The sequence below is a fragment of the Mauremys mutica genome, chromosome 8 (assembly GCF_020497125.1).
Source record: "Mauremys mutica isolate MM-2020 ecotype Southern chromosome 8, ASM2049712v1, whole genome shotgun sequence".
Lineage (NCBI taxonomy): Eukaryota > Metazoa > Chordata > Testudines > Geoemydidae > Mauremys > Mauremys mutica.
The window spans coordinates 28,614,025-28,627,166 of record NC_059079.1 but is presented as its reverse complement, the minus strand read 5'-3'; the positions used below and the strand labels follow the sequence as shown (position 1 = coordinate 28,627,166).

Genomic DNA, 13,142 nt, shown 5'->3' with positions numbered 1-13,142 from the left:
ACCAGATTCTTCACAGCTCAGACTGATTGCTTGGTACAAGACTTGGCAGAAGGGGCACAGTTCTCCTCCCACCACTAGTCCTCAGCTGGCACTGGGCAGGAGTCCCGGTACAGATTACTGCCAAAGGCGATCATAATTTGAAGTGGATAAGGGACTGGACTGGGATTCAGGAGATTGGGTTCAATAACTGTCTCTACCATGTGCTTTCTGTGTGACACTGGGTAAATCACTTCATCTACTCGGTACCTCAATTCCACCTCCGTAGTGTTAACAAACCTTGGGGGTTTTATGAGGATAAAAATCCATTAACGGTTGTGAGATGCTCATATACTGTGGTGACGAGAACCATATAAAATAGGTAATTAGGTAGACACATGCACAAGTGCACCCTGTAGGATCAGGCCCAAGGCCCAGAAAAAAGGGACATATAAAATGTGTTTAAATTTCTGTTTTTTTGTGTCAGGATGAATCTTCTCCTGTTTCTGTCTAGTCCCACTGATTGTTTTAGCATCTCACCTTTTCTTTAAAACACACAGCAAATTGTGCTGCACAGTGAAACACTCCTTCGCATCAGCAATTAACGAATAACTTGATAAGTTAAAATTTTATGGACTGGCTTGGAAATAATTTTTTAGGATGCTTTTAAATGTGCACTGTCTGGGAGTGGGGAAAGCACCAGCCACTTTGTTTCTAGCCAGGGCCGGCTCCAGCTTTTTTGCCTCCCCAAGTGGCGAAGTGGGGTGGGGGCGGAAGAGAAATCCGATCGGCAGTACTTCAGCGGCAGCTCAATCGTGCTGCTTCATTCTTTGGCGGCAATTTGGCAACAGGTCTTTTGCTCCCTCTCTTCCTCTTCGGCGGCACTTCGGCAGCAGCTCAAAGAGGAAGAGAGGGACTGAGGGACCCGCCGCCGAAGACCTGGACGTGCCATCCCTTTCCATTGGCTGCCCCAAGCACCTGCTTCCTTCGCTGTTGCCTGGAGCCGGCCCTGTTTCTAGCACAAAAAAGCATTGGGGTGGGGGAGGGAAGGCAGTGAGTATATGGCCTTAATTCTTAGCTTAATTTCTGCAGCTAAGATCACTCATAAGATATGGTCCTACTGCTGTCCATTTGAACTGTAACGATGACACAACTGTGGATCATATTATTCTGATCCAGCACAAAACTATTCCTGAAATTTCAGAAAGGCTACACAATAATTGTAAAGAGTATCATTTCACAGTTTGCTTCACTAATCGCTTAAGTAAAACAGATCCTGCTCCCATTGAAATCGACAACAAGTTGGGCATTAACTTCATTGGGTGCACCATGAGTCCCAACTGATGTCATAGGAAATATACATCAGCATGTTGTAGTGAGCATATCGTACTGCATGGTGAACACCCCTTCAAATCAGCAATTAAAATTTGACTTCACAACAAATAGCTTTTAAAGCTATCTTGGAAATAATTTTTTAGGATGCTCTAAAACATGCAGTCATGACCAGGCAGGCTATTTTTTAAACGTGCCATGCAAAAAGTAGTGGAAACTAAATCACGAACTTCTTTCCTGTTTTTTTTCAGGTGCAAAATAATCTACCCAACTAATAGTTTAAATATTGCTATTTTGTACATTGTGGAACCAACATGTCACCATGCTTAGTGCTGATTTTGGCATTAAAAATAACTCCCATGGGCTATGTGCTTAAATCCTTGAAGATATTCTGAAATAGAGAGTGCCTGACACAGCCTTAACTAGAAGTGGTTCTAGCAAGCACTGTTTATAATAATTACATTGTATGTATCCTCTCCATAAAACTAATTGTTCTGGCTAAGGCTCTACTGCACGTCTTTGCATTCTTTACAGAGTGTTGCGTTACCTAACAAAAAGAGATAATTCCTAGCATGCTGTATTTTGTGTTTTGCTGGTACAAATTACTTGAACTAGATGCAGTATAATGGCTTGGTCCAGCTCAGCCTGAAGCCAGTGGCAGAACTGCCATTGATTTGAGTGTGAGCAGGATCAAGGAGACTGGATTTCTTATTAATTAAGGACTCTTCTGCTGGAGAAACTTCAGGCATATTTGACTTAGATATAAAAAACCACTCTGAACGTTCATGTTTTCTGATTTCGTTGCTTACTCTGCTTGCCATTTACAAAGCTGCTTGTGTTTTTAAACACTGATTTCCACTCACAGGTCCCCTGCTCTATTTGACCTCTCAGCGAAACCATAGTGCTGCACATGTGACATCACAATGCTGCTAGCTGTGATATCTCAGATACGCTTTGCTGCAGGAGGAAGCATAATAAGCAGCTGTCAGTATCAGCTGGGAGGCTGCAGTGAAATCCTACTGGTCAGCTCAGCAGAGAGCAGAAGATATGCAAAGGGAAGATGGCTTGTAGTTGTGTTACTCCTGGGGGCATTCTGTGCCAAAAAATAAATTCTGTGCACAGTATTTTAAAATTCTGCAAATTTTAGTTGTTAGAATAACACCGCATAGTCACACCACTTTCAATTATTTTGGTAATTTATTTCAAAATACCTGTCGGCAAGTATGTCTGTCTGTAACAATACAGACACACCAAAAATGTCCCCCAGGAGTAGAGAATTAAAGACAACCCAGTTCCTGTTCTCTGCCCTTTCCCTGAGCCCTGCTGGGGGGAGGGGGCAGACACTCACTGTTTTTTTTTCTTTGGGGCAATTGATCCTGTCTCTTGTGAAAGAGGAATATTACTGGGTATAATTTGAGGTGACCAGGTCCGGCTCCAGCTTTTTTGCCACCCCCCCCCAAACCCCGATTGAACTACCGCCAAAGAGGAAGACAGGGAGTGAAGGATCCGCCGCCAAATTGCCGCAGACGACTGAAGTGGGCTGACTGAGCTGCCGCCGAAGTGCTGCCACCACCGACCTGGACGTGCTGCCCCAACAACGGACGGAGTGCCTTCCCTTTCTATTGCCCGCCCCAGGCACCTGCTTCCTTCACTGGTGCCTGGAGCCGGCCCTGGAGGTGACTGAGGCCGATCTGTTCAGTGGTGATGTACGGTACGGGGAGTTTGATAGGAGCAGCTGACATGATTCCTTCTCAGACCTACTGAGCTTTGAAGAGTGTCTGGTTTATGTAGACTGGAAGATGGAAGGTCTGAAAAAGGCTTAATCTCGCACTGATTCATTTTGTGGCATCATCCCAGCTAAACATACATATGTTGAAAGGAAAGGGCATGACTGCCATGCAAGTCTATACATGATTTTCAGTTCGTTCAGGCAAACTTCATTCGAGCTTACCAGTATTTCAGCAGAAACATTCATTACTTTGAGGTTCAGGGGTTTTAGTCTAATGCATTTAGAATTTAAATTTATAACTTCTACCATTTTAACCAAAAATGCACATCTGGTTAAGGCAGTTGTTTAAAAAGCTTTTTCCTTGCCCTAAACATAGGTCCTGAAAGGCAGTGCTAGTATATGGAGAGCTTTATGGCAGGGCACAGCAGAAGCATAAAAAATGCAGATCTTCCAGATGTATAGGAATTCGTTGCAACTGAAGTGATGCAATATACAGGAAACTCACTGTAGGCTTAGTGGAAAATCCCCATATTGATCTGGTAGCACAATTAATGGCACATTGAGACCAGGTGTTTGGCCTTGTCTACACTACCGGGCTAAGTCAACCTAAGATATGCTACTCCAGCCATGTGAATAATGTATCTGAAGTCGATATAACTTAGGTCGATGTACTGAAGTGTCTATACTGTGCTGCATCGACGGGAGACACTCTCTCGTTGACTTACCTTAATCTTCTAGTTTTGGTGGAGTTCCAGAGTTGACCGGAGAGCTAGACCCACTAAATTGACCCCACTGCATCGATCACAGCAATGTCGATTCCCAGTAAGTGTAGACATGTCCCTAGTCTTGCATATCCTATGTGAGATGCAGAGCTATTCTTCTGACTTACCCTGCCATCCAGATCAGCTGGCTCTCTTAAGTCCTACTAAAAGGTATGAAAAGCTGAAAGTTTCTCTGAGGCATGTTAGACCTTGTAATAAATGAAGCAGGGAGTAGCTCCCTTTTATGGACACCCAACCTGCCAGTTAGCTGTAAAATCCTTCTTGATAGCTGTTCTCTGCTTGCTTTACCTGTAAAGGGTTAAAAGTCCCCCAGGTAAAGAAAAGGAAGTGGGCACCTGACCAAAAGAGCCAATGGGAAGGCTAGAACTTTAAAAAAGGGGGAAGAAACTTTCCCTTTGTCTGTTGTGCTCTGGGCTGCAGGGACACGGAGCAGCATTGCTATAGGCAAAAATACTGTGTAAGGTTTGCTGTGTAAGTATTTTCCATACCTAGAAGAAATAATTTGTATAGGGAATGTTTAGCTAGACGCTATCAGGTTTATTTCTTATTTGGCTTGTGGATCTCCTCTTTGTTAACCACAGATGCTTTTGTTTGCTTGTAACCTTTAAGCTGAACCCCCAAGAAAGCTATTTTGGGTGCTTAATTTTTGTAATTGTTTCTTTTAAGATCTAGCAAAAAGTCTAAGTTCCAGATGTATTTTTTTCCCTTTTTGTTTTTAATAAAATTTACCTTTTTTAAGAACAGGATTGGATTTTTAGTGTCCTGGGGTTTGTGCATGTTGTTTGATTAGCTGATAGCCACAGCTAATCTCCTTTGTTTTCTTTCTCAGCTCTTCCCCTGAGGGTGGGTGAAAGGGCTTGAGGGTACTTCACAGGGAAGAATTCCCAAGTTCTCCTTCCTGGGTTCAAGGTTTTTTTTGCATTCCGTGGTGGAAGCATTTACCAAGGCAAGGTCAGAGAGAAGCTGTAACCTTGGGACTTTAATACAATTCTGGAGTGACAAGTATTAATTTTTAAAATCCTTGTGGGCCCCCACTTTCTGCACTCGAAGTGACAGAGTGGGGATTCTGCCTTGGCAGACCTAGAGTGAATAACAAGAGATACTGTAGGGTGAAAATCCTAGGAACAGACAAATTAATAGGGAGCCACGGCTGCAGTTTAAGTACAGTCTGCCTGAAAGCTTTGTTGCATAAGGTAAAAATAGAGGCAGATCCTAGAAAGGAAACAAGTTTGGACCATAACCCATTGTGTGTGCAATGTTAAGGATAGGGTGTGACACTAACCTTGTTTGTACACATGATTAAATGTATTTTGGTGGCAGTGGATCCAAAGTAAGACAATCCCTTGAAAGAGCTGCCCAGTAATTGTAATGGTGTTCCTTGCCGTGTACTGCACTACAGCCTTTATTTCATTAGCTGTGTAAGGCTATATCTACACTATGAGCTAGGGGTGTGATTCCCCTTCTTGCATGCACATGCCTGTCATCAAGCTAGTACAAGTATAAACAGCAGCGTGGCTGTGGTCGTATGGGTAGCAGCAGCAGAGACACTGGCTTAGGCATGCCGAGTACGAACCTGGCTGAAACTTGGCACAGCTGCTGCAGCTATGCTGCTATTTATACCCATGCTATGAGAGCTAGCATGAATGTGGACAGGGTAATCACACCCCTAGCTCACAGTGTAGACCTTGCCTAAATGTCTGGAGTTCCAACTTTCCATCGGGGAAGTGAGGGGATGTTGTGCATCACACAGATACTAGAGAAATTTCTGCAAAGAACATTTTTTTTTATGTCCAGTGGTTGCCATTACACTCTTTACAATGTTGTTTGTGCAAGTAGATGCATTTCCTAGAGTTTGTCATATGTTTAGTCTGCAAAATATTACTAGCTGACACTTTTTAAAAAACACATTTATACACTATTTTGGGGCCTGCTCCTGCTCTCATTGATGTCAGTGGAAGCAGGATGGGGTCCTGCAATATGGTAAAGAATAAGTAATGTGGTAAACTGCTTCCCCCTTTTTTACTTGGATGCAGAGATGGTTCACATGCTAAACTATTTCTTTGCAAGGAGCTGGAGAGTTGGCATCCTCCCTTAGCCCCTGATGTTTCATAAAAATTTGCACTGAGACCCCAGAGGCCCAGAAACATTCAATGACAGTTGATGTCAATGTAGAGTGTGGTCTCTTCCTAATTGGGGCCTATTCTAATGCCCACTGAAGTCAAAGGGGGCTTTCCATTGACATTAGTGGGCTTTGGGCAAGACTCAGTGCAATAAACCTCTATTTATGCAATGTTCTGGTTCTGAACCCTAATCCATGCTGCAAAGTTGATTACCAGAACTGATGTTTTGAGCTACAGCTCTGAACACCCTGCTTAGAGATCTACTCATAACCCTCTAGCATCAGAATTCACAAATAACTGCTACTGACCACTAATTCAAAATTAACCTATAAAATTGGTATTTAGGGCCACAAAAAGCCAGACTCAAGCTACAGTAGAGTTAAATGCATCTTTTATGAAAGCTCCAGCCTTTAATCTTTCCATTCCATGGTATGTTATCCAAAAAAGAATATAAATCTGGTGGGTGAATTTTCTTTCCTTACTTTAGGAAGTGGTTTCTAGTGGCAGGACAGTCTAGAAAGTATTTTGCAGTCTCCTAACAACTATTACAACATTTTTACCTCGTGCATGGTTTTTCATAAATTGTAACACTTATTAAAGCTTTTGAATTCATTTCTTCTGGCCTGCTCTTGAGAGGTGCTGAGCAATCTGTTTCCCTTAAAAACAATGGGAGTGATGGCTGCTCAACATTTCTGAAATCAGGCCATGTACTTCTTTGTGTAGCTTGGTGTGTGTGTGGATTGTATGTACAATGCAGTATTTTGATGTTACTGTTAGAATCATAACTCTTGCATTTCCCAGTTCTTTGATATGAACTGTGCACTACATCCTCAGTGTTGTATTTACACAGTGTAACGGGAGTGGCACCCACCTCTCATGAGTGCCCCCTGCTGGTTGGGTGTGTCTGCATTCTTTAGGTCTGGAGACCCCTTTCGGTGGTTCTCAGGCGGGTTTTCAGTGACTCAGCCCTCTGACTGAGCCACACACACACTATCTGCATGTGAACCAGAACAAACCCCTTCTGGGGTATACAGTCCACTAAGGTTTATCTCAGTACCCCTCTGGTGGTGGTTGTCTAGCCCTCTCTGAGCTGAGTCTTTAAGTAGTCCTGGCCCTGATATGGGGTTGTATCCCCAGGGCTTCCTCCCTGGAGACACTATCTTCCTGTGGCCCTTCCCGGGCTCACTCCCTTCTCAGTTAGTAGCCAGCCGAGAGCTACTTCATTGCTCCCTTGGTCTCTGCTAGTAAACTGTCTTTGGCTTAGTCCTAGCAGCCAGCCAGAAACCTCTTGCTTCCTGGTCCCTGCCAGAAGACTGCCCGTGGTCCTCCTGCTCTTCCAGCCAGGCATGCAGTCCTTTCTTCTCCAGCTCCAAGTAGCAACTAATTACTGCTCTGTTCTGCAGCTCCTTTTATATGGCCATGCTGGGCCCTGATTGGCTGCTTTTCCTGCAGCAGGAGTCAGTACCACCATGTTGCATGATGGACACTTGGCAAAATTACTGGACTTAGTGAAAGACATTGGCGGGGAGCAGGAGGGGGCTCTGGGGTGAGGCAGGGGGTTGGGCTGCGGGAGGTGGTTGGGGCTCTCGGGTGGGGATGCGGGTTATGGGGTGAGGCCAGAAATGAGGGGTTCAGGGTGAGGGAGGGGGCTCCAGACTGGAGCAGGGGGTTGGGGTGTGGGGGTGTGTGAGGGCTTCAGCTAGGGGTGCAGGCTCTGAGGTGGGGCTGGGGATGAGGGGTTTGGGGTGTAGGAGGTTGCGCCAGGCTGGGACCAAGGGGTTGGAGGGTGGGAGGGAGATCAGGGCTGAGGCAGGAGGGTGGAGTGCAGGGTGTATGCGTTTGCAGGCTCCATCCAGCGCTTACCTCAAGCAGCTCCTGGAAGCAGCAGCAAGTTTCAGCTCCTATGTGGAAGCACGGCCAGGCGGATCTGCACACTGCCCTGTCTGCAGGCACTGCCCCTGCAGCTCCCATTGACTGTGGTTCCCAGCCAATTGGCTGGGAGCTCAGGAGTCACTGCTCAGGGAGGGGGGACGGAGGCAGCCTGCAGAGCTGCCTGGCCTCCCATGCCTCCGCCAGCAACAGCAGGGATGGGGAGCCACTTGCAGGGCAGCTCCCTGTCCCTGCTGTTGCTGGCGGAGGCATGCGGGGCCAGGCAGCTCTGCAGGCACGCTGCCTCCATCTGCAGGCACCACCCCCGCAGTTCCCGGCCAATGGGCTGGGAGTTGTGGCGTCAGCGCTGGGGGATGGAGGCAGGGTGCCTGCAGAGCCACCTGGCCGTGCCTCTGCCAGCAGCAGCAGGGACAGGGAGCTGCCCGAGGTAAGCGCCCCCACAGACCTCAAAATATTTACCATGGACACTTGTGTCCGTGTATGGACACGTTGCTGACGCCTGCCCTGCAGCCTCTCTACTGCTCCTTTCCTGGGATGGTGTGGCAGAACCCTGAGGCGTCCAGCAGGGGGCCTTTGGGCTTAGTCCACTCCATCACCCACAGTTTATATCTAGGAAAACTAGCAGTATTATGAAAATGAAGGTGACTCCTTTTTAATGTCAAAGCTGTTGAATGGATACCAAGACCATCTGGAGAGCATTTCAACAGGGACGTGCATAAATGCTAAAAGTGTTCTTATTTGTTTGCTGATTTTTAAAGCCCAAAAAAGGGAAACTATATCTTTATACATAAGCAGAGTTTCCTTACTGTGTCATCCACAAAGTGACTTGTGCAGAGTTGTAATTTTCTATTTTTGCAAGTCAGGCAGCAATTGTGGCTTGTGCTAGGTTAGTATTATGGTACACATGGCTGCTTTTTCTTGGGCTTGAAAGCAAAGAATGACAAGCTGGCAGTGTACATGTTGGGGTGGAGAGAGATCACTGGTTTGATGCCACAATCGCTCTGAAGATTCTCCTCCTCTTGCACCTTCTCCTGTAGAAGTGTGATTTTTTTTCCTGCCCCTTCTGACAAGGATAGCAGTAATCTGTAGAGATGTAAATAAGTCTTACATCTTAATTTCTCTTTCTCTCCCATTTTCATCCTTCCTGGATGTTTCCCCTTTTCTTCTTTTCTCCTCCTTTCTGTGTAGTGTCTCCCCCCTGAACTGGCTTTGCATATTTGTGTAGAGGACGGGTGGCCATTGCATTGGGTGTGGGTGTGTGGTTTCTTCACTCCTCGCTCAGTCCCATCACTTTGGCTGCTGAGGAGATGCCTGGCATGAGCTCTGTCATTCACTTCCTTTTGTTGCCTTTTTCTCTTCAATAAAATAACTCCTCATCCTCCCCATGTTTTCTCATATAGTTTCCCATTCCCAGTTCTCTTGTCCTTCCTCTCTCTCTCTCTCCGCCCTCCTCAATGTTGGGGTCTATCTGCATTTATTCCTCTGCTATTCCTGATTTGTCCTCTTTCTGGTGACCTTTGTCTCCTGGCCAGCCCATTTCTCACTTCCCTTTATCTCTTCTATCTCTTCTGTTTTTTCCCCTCCCCCATTTTAGATCTTAATTCCTCCCCTCACAACCCTCGTCTCTCCACTCTACCCCCAGGAGCCCTTTCTCAAAATCTCCTCCCTAACTCCCTCTTGGCTCAGTTGCTCCCTGTGGAGAAAGATAGGTAGGGAGATGAGGGAGGTACTTGGCATGCACTTCATCCTGCAGGGAAATATGCCCGTAGCCTTGGCACTCATAGCACAAGATCATAGAGTGGGCTGTGAGGAGAGACAGTTCCCAGTATGGAATGGTGTGGCAGCAGTGGCGGATTAACAAATTTGCCGCCCCTAGGCCCACAAAAAATTGCCGCCTCCCCCCACCCCCGTGCCAGCTCACCTCCGCTCCCTCGCGGCAAGCCTGGGAGGGAGGGGGCACAAGGGGAGTTGTGGCACGCTCAGGGGATGGCGGAGATGGAGTGATGGTGAGCTGGGGCAGGGAACGGTTCCCTGACCCCTCCCCCCCCGAACAGTTACTCCCTGTGTCCGCCGGCCCCAGGTAACCTCCGCTATCCCCCGAGCGTGCTGATACTTGCTTCTCCCTCCCTCTCAGCGCTTTTGTGCGGTAAGCCTGGGAGGGAAGGGGGAGAAGGGGAGATGTGGCTTGCTCGGGGGATGGCAGCGGTGGAGTGGAGGTGAGTTGGGTGGGGAGCGGTTCCCGGCCCCCCTGGGTTACTCCCCACGCCCGTGGGCCCCAGCTCAACTCTGCTCTGCCTCCTCCGATCGTGCCGCTACTCGCTTCTCCCTCCCTCCCAGCGCTTTCGCATGGCAAGCCTGGGAGGAAGGAGGGAAGCGCGGCGGGCCTAGGGGAGGCGGCGGGCCGGGGATTTGGGGAAGGGGCAGAGTTGGGGAGGGGGCATGAGCAAATTTGCCGCCCTAGGCCTAGGCTTTGTTGGCCTAGGCGATAATACGCTGCTGTGTGGCAGGGTACCCAAAAAGTTCTGGGGTTCAATACTGCTTATACCACAGTGAGCACTGCAGCTTGGGGTAGCTGGGCCATTTCCCTGTGCATATTTAAAGTATGTGCTTTCCTATTGAATGAAATTAGCAGCATACTTTGCAAACACAATCAGTTGTAGTCTAACAGGCAGTAGATTTGCTGTCTCTTTGGGGTGTAGCATGGCGGTCTCTTTCCCTCCAGCATACAGAGTAGAGATGTGATTAACACAGGAGTTCCTTCTACCTGCCAAAGCACCAGTTGCATCAGCTCAGTTATATTTGTGCCAAAGAATTCTTTGTGTCTTCTAGTCAGAGTGGCCAAATTAGTGTTATAAGGGCCGTTCACTGCCTGTTGTAAGAGGCAATGGACTCTTAGCATCCCATTTGCTAAGCTCTTACATTTTAAGTGCTTTCCGTGGAAATTAATAGACGTAATTTTTGTTGTTGTTTTTCCCTGTACAATTTGGTGTATATTGTTCTTAATTAATCGGATGCTCATGGAGGGGAAAAAATACTTGTGTGCCCAAAGCCAGGATTTATTTAAGTCTGAACTCTTTTTTTTCTTTCTCTAGGTGCATTTGTTGTCTGTTGGACCCCTGGGTTGGTGGTTCTGCTGCTTGATGGTCTGAACTGCACTCATTGTGGGGTTCAGCATGTGAAAAGATGGTTCCTTCTCCTGGCCTTGCTCAACTCTGTCATGAATCCAGTCATTTACTCTTACAAAGATGATGAAATGTCCAACACCATGAGACGGATCATGTGCTGCTCTTCTGATGATAAAAGCCAGGAGAGACGATCTTCAAGGATTCCTTCAACGGTGCTCAGCAGGAGCACAGATACTACCGGTCAATATATTGAAGACAGCATTATTCAAGGGACTGTCAGTGGCAAAGGAAACTCATGAGCTAACCTGGGATATACTTTTCCTAAGAGATATGGGGTAGGAGGGGAGTGGCTTGTAACAGGAGATCGTTGAATATGTTCACTCTGTTCCAAAGCCCAAACTCCACAGTGTTACATGAAGTCCTTGTAAATAATTACCCAAAGGGAAAATACATTGTATTGAAGAAAAAAACTTTCTGTGCTGTTTTTTTTAAGTACATGAGATTGTTTTCTCTATAAGAGGAATAAACTTGTTGAGAGAGACTTTCTATGCATGGAAACAAAATACAAACAATATAATGGAACTCTCCTTGCTAGACACCTGCAGGAAGAATTAATTGCTAAACAATGCATGTGTGGCTGTCTGAAGTTATGTATTTGATCAGTTTTTATGTATCTCAAGGGGACACTTTTGGGGCTGGTAGGCCAGAAATGTGCCCTGTTTGCTGCCTCTGTTTACAAAATGTATATACTAGTTCATACATACCCCTCCCCCACTTCAGCACAAATAATTTTATACTCCCTTAAAACAAGTTAATGCCAGCAACTTGGCAGTCAAGGGCAAGTCTATAATAGCAACCCATGGTGTGCATGTGCAACTACCCCCACCATGGGTTGTCGGCAGGGGTAGAACACTACCAAAAGCACAAGCCACTGCTACTTGAGTAGCAGGAGTGATTGCACTAGCTGGAAGTAATAAGTCCTTCCCCCCCCCAGTCTGGCCAATGGGCAAGATCACATGCACATGTGAATTCTGGACATTATTTTCAGCCACATTTCCCACCCAATAGATTTCACTTTCAAATTTTTACAAAAACACCATGAACAAAGCCTGCTTAATATGAATGTAAAGCCAAGTGTGTTGGAACGATACAAGCCAGAATATGAATGGATCTCTCATACACTGTATAAAAATCAGACTGGACCAGATTTAATCCTCTGATTTAGAGCTGAGGATCTTGTGGGAGAGGCCAGGAGACTGCAGACAATGAAGACTTAGATTAGTCACTAATAAATTCTTATTTTTAATCAAATTTAATGTGTGGAATAACTTCCATTCTTTGTGTTCTTAAAAGTGGCTGGATTACCTGTGGATTTCGTTTAGATCAGGGACATATTTCAAGTTCTAGGGCACCTATTTCAGAAATGGTCCCTAATTTTTGCATGTCTCAGTGTTTGGGAGCCCAACTTTTGAAGCCCCTTCGGCCTGAGTTTCAGAAATACTGAGCCCTGCAATTCCTTTTAAAGTCAACAGAGCTGTGGGTGCTCAGCACTACAGAAAATCAGGCCCAAAGAATCTTAAGCTGATCAATCAAGATCAGAGTGCCTTTGCCTTCAGAGAACAAACTCAATAGCAGATGATGTAATGTTGAAAGATAATGTAACTTATTAATCATGGAACTGGAAGGGACCTCGAGAGGTCTAGTCCAGTCCCCTGCACTCAAGATAGGACTAAGTATTATCTAGACCATTCCTGACAGGTGTTTGTCCAATCTGCTCTTAAAAATCCCCAATGATGGAGATTCCACAACCTCCCTAGGCAATTTATTCCAGTGCTTTAACAGTTAAGAAGTTTTTCCTAATGTCCAACCTAAACCACCCTTGCTGCAATTTAAGCCCATTGCTTTTTGTCCTATTGTCAGAGGTTAAAAGAACAATTTTTCTCCCTCCTCCTTGTAACAGCCTTTTAGGTACTTGAAAACTGTTATCATGTCCCCTCTCAGTCTTCTCTTCTCCAGACTAAACAAACCCAATTTTTTAAATCTTCTCTCATAGGTCATGTTTTCTAGACCTTTAATCATTTTTGTTGCTCTTTTCTGGACTTTCTCCAATTTGGCCGCATCTTTTCTGAAATGTAGGGCCCAGAACTGGACATAATATTCCAGTTGAGGCCTAAGCAGGCCGGAGTAG

At 45.9% G+C, this 13,142-nt stretch overlaps 1 protein-coding gene across 5 annotated transcripts in view; it reads left to right on the top strand.

Annotated features, from left to right (window-relative positions):
• The window catches only part of LPAR3 (lysophosphatidic acid receptor 3), a 39,735-nt gene extending 26,989 nt beyond the window's left edge, over positions 1-12,746 (top strand). For all 5 annotated transcript variants that reach the window (XM_045026904.1, XM_045026907.1, XM_045026905.1 and 2 more), the window contains one exon: positions 10,922-12,746. In XM_045026904.1, coding sequence (XP_044882839.1) covers positions 10,922-11,253 — 332 coding nt within the window. In that variant the 3' untranslated portion in view covers positions 11,254-12,746. The remainder of the gene's footprint in view (positions 1-10,921) is intronic.
• The last annotated feature ends 396 nt before the right edge of the window (positions 12,747-13,142 follow it).